Below are 7,449 nucleotides of genomic sequence, written 5' to 3' on the forward strand. Positions count from 1 at the left end.
ATTTAAGTAAAGTTCTCGAAGTTGTTAAAAATTTTAAGACTAGTGTAATAAACAACCCAATGTCCCCCCCCCCCCCTCCCTCCCTGAGTGAAACTAAAGCTTCCCTATTATAAAAAGTACAGGAAACAAGGACAACATCTTAAAAAGCGAAGCTCTAAAATAAGACAGGACCTGGGGTAGGTAAGACAAACGTTAAAACAGAACAAAACATCGTTACCTAAAAAATTTAAATGGACTTTCTAGTAACAATAATAGAGTTGCTACATGCCTAAATGAACGATAACAACCATCCGCTACTTGCAGACGTACAGACTACGATTATAGAAAAGCTTCGCTTTTAAAAAGACGGAGCAATGAAAAGGATTAAAGAAAACTAATGATAGTTATATCAGGGAGGAAGGGAACATTTGGATGTTTATTATACTTAATGATAATGCTTTCTTATTTGATGGCTTAACAACTTTGTGGACTTATATTGAATTATGATTGGTTGATTCATAAGGTTGAGTGTACAAACGTTTAAACCACTAATTGTAATCTACATTAGGGATAATTTATCGGCTATTGACAGATCTCTTTCGATCCCTGTAAATAAATTGCCATGTTTTCTTAATTCAAGGATTGAGGGACAAGGAAATGAAAGATAAAACTTCTTTCTTAGATATTTGAAAGCTGAATATACAGATACTATATAGTAAGAGGAACATTAATTTGCTTATTCCTTGTCTACTATTACTAAATCATGATTAGTTAGTTTATAACTAGTTGTGTCCAAATTGTTTAATTAATAATTTTGATCTACAAAAGGCGTATTTTTGTATTACATACTCAAGGATTTACATTGATTTATCGTCCATTGTCTTATCCTTTAAGATCCCTGACCAAAAGCCCAAGAGCAATGACTGTGATGAAAGTTGTTTTGAATCATTTGAAAATATTTTTAAATTCAGTTGGTTGAGAATTCTTACACAGAAAACATCTTCACATCATGATAAGGATTTTAATTTTGACTGTTGGTATGTACTTTCTATTTATCAATATTTTTAAAAACGAAAATTTTCTATAATTAAGGTCGGTCCGTACTTCCGTGACGGATAGCTTTTTTTTGTTAATTTAGGCATGTTAGAATTGTCCTATCGATTTCAAACTTTGCATGATGATTTCTGCAATAGTTAGGTACAATTTAGAAAGCGTAGCAACTATATAATCATTACCAGAATGTCCGTACGTCCATTTTAAACATGTTGTTTTTGTAACTTTTTTAACAACAATTTTTTATGTGATAAAATCATCCGATTGATCTGATTTTTGGATTACTGATTCCATTTACAATAAGATACAATATTATGAGCCAAGCATCTCTATAATCAAGTCCTAAATATGTCAGTATGTCCTTCAACAGAATTCTGTATTTAAGAAATTTTGCAACTTAACGTATAATTTTGTCAAAACTTATATATTCTTATTTTGTATATTTAGTTCTGACACTCTACAAGAGTTAATGTTCATCTGTCATACCGTTTCAGAACTTCGCTTTTATGGATATTGTCATCCTTGTATACTAGCTGCTACGCTCTGCATTCAAAAGGGGTATGAAAGGAGTTAAATAGCCTGAAACCATCTCAAGACTTAAATTCAATTAATAAAATAGCCTTAAACTATCCCGGGACCTATGTGAAGCTTCCCAAAAAAGGAGAACGATATCAGTTTAGTATTTATTGAAATATTCAGATAAAAAACTTACTACTTTATATATATATGGATAAGAGGTATCTATCTATTGGCACTTGAGAAGGAAAAAAATTTCTAGGGTCGATTTCTCCTGGTTGATATACTTCCTTAGATATGAAAATTCCCCACAAAATAATCTATTAATAAATAAAAAAGATATGGGTACTCGATACCTCCCCCTACAAAAATATCATTTTAAATGTGGTCAGCTGAATTCTAGTTTCCGATTGTGTACATAGCACCCTCATCCTTTCTCAACATTTACTCCTGGCTAAAAAAGCTTCAAACTTCCAAAAAAAATTTAAATTATAAATGTATAATGTATCAATCGTTTATACATTATTTTGCTTTTCCCTTTGACCGGAGTAGCTGAAAATTGCTTTTGCAATGGTTGGGTTATCTGTTATACAACTTTGGAAATTAGGCAAGAAATGGGTAATCAATTTTCAGTTGATCTTAAATTTGTTCAGCTCTGTGCGGGATGACTTCCGCTCAAAATGGACAGCAACTACCTTCTTATATGTTGGGCAGGTGAAACTTTTGGTTTTTTTTCTGCAGAGTAGCTACGCTAACAGATCTATAGTATAGATGTATATACAGACAACTACCTTCCTTTATATATCAAAGACCTTTTTCGTCTGCTTCTAAATGATTTTCTGCTACTTAGCTGTGTTAATATAAGCGATACCATTGGTTGATTTTCAATGACCCAATAAGAAGGTTGCACAAGACGATTGCGATGGGGAGATACAGTGTATTAACCCTTTCTCCCTCTAGTGTATTACTCTAATGCTACGCTACTAGTCTTACACGTACCCAAAGTTTTATAACCACCGTTGGTTATAAACGGAGGATAATTTTATTTAATAGTGATTGATTTGTTGCAAACTAGCAATGTCCTGCATTTTAGCTAGATATTGGATATAAATTCGAGAAAAACTATTTTTCTCAGCTGCTATCCCAGATAGACGGCTGAATTTTTTGTGAAGATTCCTAATATCATTTTGCATCCATTATGTAATTTACTTTGTCCGTAGGTCGATCAGTCATGCTTCAAAACAAAAAATCTAAAAATATGTAAGAAAGGTTTCGTTTTTATTTTCTTCAATATATTTATATTCTCTTAAATACTCTGAAAAACTCATGGCCGTATTTCCATCTATGATTTTTTTGTGCTTTGCTACTTATGATGTTATTAAAAGCGAAGCTTTTCTATATTAGGGTTGTTAATTTCGGTTATTTAGACATGTTATAATTATCAATTTCAAACTTTGTATGATGATTCCTATTACAGTTAGTATACGATTTAGGAAGTGTAGCAACTCTATAATCGTTACCAAAAAGTTCCAACGTTAATTTCAAACATGTTGATTTTAAACTTTTTAACAACAAATTTTCATGTGATATAATAATCCTATTGATCTGATTTTTGGAATACTTATTCCTAGGACAATGTTATTATGTATTTAAGCAGTTTTTCATCAAATTTGTTTCAAATTCTATACATTTATATTCTGATTTTTCTGTTCTAACTTCTGACACTCTACAAGTGTTAATATTTGTTTGGCCTATCTTTTTAGAGCTTATCTACTTATGGATGTTGTCATCCTTGTTTTGTTAGATTTCAGTTGACGACAAGTGAGGGATGGTCCGACTACATGTACGAGATTGGGATTGGTTGGTTTCAACGACAGATAGCCTGCACCCTCTACCCTATAATTGGTAAGATTCAGGGGGGGGGGGAGGACATTGGGCTGTTTATTACACAGTAGTCCCCAAAGTCTTATAATAACGTTTCCTTATTCGTTGGCTTAACAACCTTGGAGACTATTTGATAATTTTATCTATTTGTTTGTTTAATTATTTCAACCACTAGTTGTAACAGAAGGGGTAATTTTGTGTATCAACATTGAGGATGTACATCTATTTATCGGCCATTGTCTTATACCTTTAGATTCCTGAAGAAAAGCTGCCTTAATTTTACAATTTTAGTAGAAAGCCTTCAAAAATAATTTCATTTTGCAATACTAAATAGACTTTAACATTTTAACTACTCTACTGAGAAAAAAAGTAAAATTTGGAATTGTTCCCATTCTACAAAATAGCAATTAGTAGATTAGGTACTTTATCAGTTTCATACGGTTAGTTGATTTTAGCCTCATAGGTAAATGTTATTGATTAAACCGGAGGGTTAGGAAATTGTCCCTACAGGGTTAGAGCCCTCAACAGGGGATAGAAAGAGGAGAAGAGCTACTTTAAAAATATGATGAAATCTTTACATGATTCATGAATTCAATTTCAGAGGTTGGACAAAAGGCAGATGGCGAGGTGACTATGAACACAATAACAACATTTAAATCTCATTATGGAACATTCTACCTGGGAGAGGAGAGAAAACGGGACACTCCAGATGGTAGATCTTTTACAGGGGTAAGTAAGGATAATTAATTCTAGACAGAAGAGACAAAGGGACACTCCAGATGGAAGATCTTTTACAGGGGTAAGTAAGGATATAATTAATTCTGGACAGAAGAGACAAAGGGACACTCCAGATGGTAGATCTTTTACAGGGGTAAGTAAGGATATAATATCCGGTTATCCGGCCAAATTACCGGATATCCGGCCGGATAACCGGCCAAATTACCAGATATTAAAGTAGTAAAAATAAGTTCAAAATTCTTATATAAATTTACATAAAGTTAAACTTATTCAGAAAAAATGTTCTTCTAGCTTCAATAATAAGAAAATTATAGCCATTTAAGATTTTAAAAAGCAGAGATTTTTGGTGTAAAGTATAAAAAATTATAGAGCCGGATATCCGGCCGGATAGTTTCAATATCCGGTATCCGGCCGGATATTGAAAATGGCCGGATATCCGGCCACACCGGATATCCGGCCCAACCCTAGTAAGGATATAATTAATTCTGGACAGAAGAGACAAAGGGACACTCCAGATGGTAGATCTCTTACAGGGGTAAGTAAGGATTATTAATTCTAGACAGGAAAGACAAAGGGACACTCCAGATGGGAGATCTTTCACAGGGGTAAGGATATAATTAATTCTAGACAGAAGAGACAAAGGGACACTCCAGATGGAAGATATTTTACAGGGGTAAGTAAGGATAATTAATTCTAGACAGGAGAGACAAAGGGACACTCCAGATGGGAGATCTTTCACAGGGGTAAGGATATAATTAATTCTAGACAGAAGAGACAAAGGGACACTCCAGATGGGAGATCTTTTACAGGGGTAAGTAAGGAAAGCTCTGAATCGGTAGGACAAACGATCATTAACACTTGAGTAGAGTGTCAGAACTTAATAATCAGAAAATAAATGTATTAAAGTCGTATAAAACAAAATTGTAAGTACATCTGTTGAATAACTGCTTAAATACAGGATATTGTTTAAGGACATGCGTACATTAGGACTTCATCATAGAGATGCTTTGCTTATAACAATGTACTTTGTTGTCCTAGGAATCAGTATTCCAAAAATCCGACCAATCTTTTAATTTTATCACATAAAAATTTGTTGTTAAAAAGCAACATGTTTAAATTGAACGTATGGACTTTCTGGTAACGATTATAGAGTTGCTTTGCTTTCTATCTCGTACCTAACTCCTATAGGAACCATCATGCAGAGTTTAAAATCGATAGGACAATTCTAACATGCCTAAATTAACGAAAAGATCTATCCGTTAATGACGGACCGACCCTAATTATAGAAAAGCTTTGATTTTAACAACAATTATTTTAAATTATCTTCCCTTTATGTTAAAAAAGGGAAAAAATTAAAGTTTTCTGAAAATCTTAGGAGGTAATTTCTTTCTAGGGTAGATTTCTCTTGGGAGAATGGTGGTACCCTCCCTTAATAATAGTTATAAACCTTTCCTGGACCTATGGTAATCTAAATTATTATTGAGAATTGAATTGGTTAAGGAGTTTGCATGGTACAGAGAGACATCCTGTTACTTTTATATAGGGATTTCTTTGTATGACTACTACAACAATAACAACATAATTATATCAAAATTTATAGACATAAATAAGTTGCATAATAATTTCCACAATACTGTGTTTAAGGTAGGGTTGGACCGGATATCCGGCCATTTTTAATATTCGGCCGGATGCCGGATATTGAAACTATCTTGAAAACGGATATCTGGCTGATTTCTAATGGCGGTTATCCGTCCGGGTATCTGGTAATTTGCCGGATATCAAACGTTGGCTAGATATCCAGCCGGCCGAATACCGGATAACCAGCATTAGAAATCAGCCGGATATCTGGTATCCGGTCAAAAAAGTATCCGGCCCAACCCTAGTTTAAAGATCTAAAGACAAATGTTCTTTTATTCAAAAATTAAATGTGTCTAGGTGACCAGCCTGGATGGCAACAAGCTGGTAACGGTTGCCAAGCCTGCAGATGGACCCGTCAACAGGATTGTCCACCAGTTCCTGAACGGCGGCAAAACTGTACAGGTGACAATAGACATAATATATCTACATAGAAGGTCCATCTGACCCCATTTTTTATTTACTTTTTGTTATATACAAGATACTATTGACGAAATTCTCAATGAAATTATTTGATGATAAAATTTTTAGAAAACTAACTTTATTCTAAGAAATTTAACATCTGAATTAACTTATCATATTTTAGCGGCTACGCCCCTATAGGCCTTTAGTGGCACTTTAAATGTTTTTTTTTTTAAATAATACGTTACCTATATATGTTGCGTTCAATTTTGATTGGCTGGTTCATTAAGTTGGGTGCACCAAACGTTACAATCACTAATTTAAATCTACAGAATGGGTAATTTTGTGTATTATCATCGGGAATAAGCATCCATTTATCAGCTATTGTCTTATCCCTTTATCTCCCTGCTCTACGTTATCTCTTTTCCAGGTGACCAACACTATCGATGGAACCGATGTCAAGGCTGTCAGAGTTTTTGAAAGAATTGAGGAATAATTACTGATGATGATTGAACAAAATAATCCCTTTTAACAATATAAATATTAGAAGTTTTTTTTAGAGAATTAAATAGTTTTTTTGATTGAACTAAATATAGAGGGAGGGATGAGACATTTGACTGTAAATTATTAGAATGGTACCCAAAGTTGTTATCTTATTGTTTGATAAAAAACTTGGATACTTTTCTTGTTTTTTGAATGGTTTTTCCAAATTAGAAGTGCCCAAACTTTTCAACCAATAATTTTAAATCATCATTCGGTGATCTATTTATCGTTCATTGTCTTATCCCGTAAGATCCCTGACAAAATGACTCCTTTCTAATAATAAATTTTTAACAATATATTGCTTACTGAAAAATAAAATAAAAATATTTTTAGATGTTTTTTTGTACTCAATGATTTTTATAAAAAATAAATTTTAAATTTTATATTTTTTATTATCATATTTTGATGGGAAAAGGACAATCTTATTAATTAGTAGCGACGCAATAATATTTTATTTGAAAGGAAGGTGAAGTATAATACAGAAATCATATAGCAATTTTTTCTAAAACTATCCCGTAACATAAATTTTAAAATAAATTAGCTGAAAATCCATCCCATATAAAATTTCCCTAAAATGAGGAAATTAATCGTCTTAAAGGTTTTAAAAATCTTAAGCAAAAGCCGTAATCTATAATACAAAGTAGAACGATGTCTGTCCGTCTGAAGCTTAAGATCTCGGTAACCACTGAACCGAATGGA

At 32.9% G+C, this 7,449-nt stretch overlaps 1 protein-coding gene across 2 annotated transcripts; it reads left to right on the plus strand.

Annotated features, from left to right (window-relative positions):
* The first annotated feature begins 902 nt into the window (after positions 1 to 902).
* LOC145318774 (fatty acid-binding protein, brain-like) lies at positions 903 to 7,133 on the plus strand. Of its 2 annotated transcripts, XM_080160314.1 has the most exons (7): positions 903 to 1,016; positions 2,202 to 2,262; positions 3,353 to 3,453; positions 4,034 to 4,161; positions 6,106 to 6,210; positions 6,638 to 6,716; positions 6,786 to 6,924. In XM_080160314.1, exons 1-6 carry the CDS (start codon positions 989 to 991, stop codon positions 6,701 to 6,703), a joined length of 489 nt encoding a protein of 162 aa, XP_080016440.1. In that variant the 5' UTR covers positions 903 to 988; the 3' UTR covers positions 6,704 to 6,716; positions 6,786 to 6,924. The 2 variants fall into 2 exon arrangements, with proteins under 2 accessions (XP_080016440.1, XP_080016438.1); XM_080160312.1 differs by having other exon boundaries at positions 6,638 to 7,133.
* The last annotated feature ends 316 nt before the right edge of the window (positions 7,134 to 7,449 follow it).

The sequence above is a fragment of the Acartia tonsa genome, chromosome 5 (assembly GCF_053477335.1).
Source record: "Acartia tonsa isolate MP-2025a chromosome 5, ASM5347733v1, whole genome shotgun sequence".
NCBI classification, from domain to species: Eukaryota; Metazoa; Arthropoda; class Copepoda; order Calanoida; family Acartiidae; genus Acartia; species Acartia tonsa.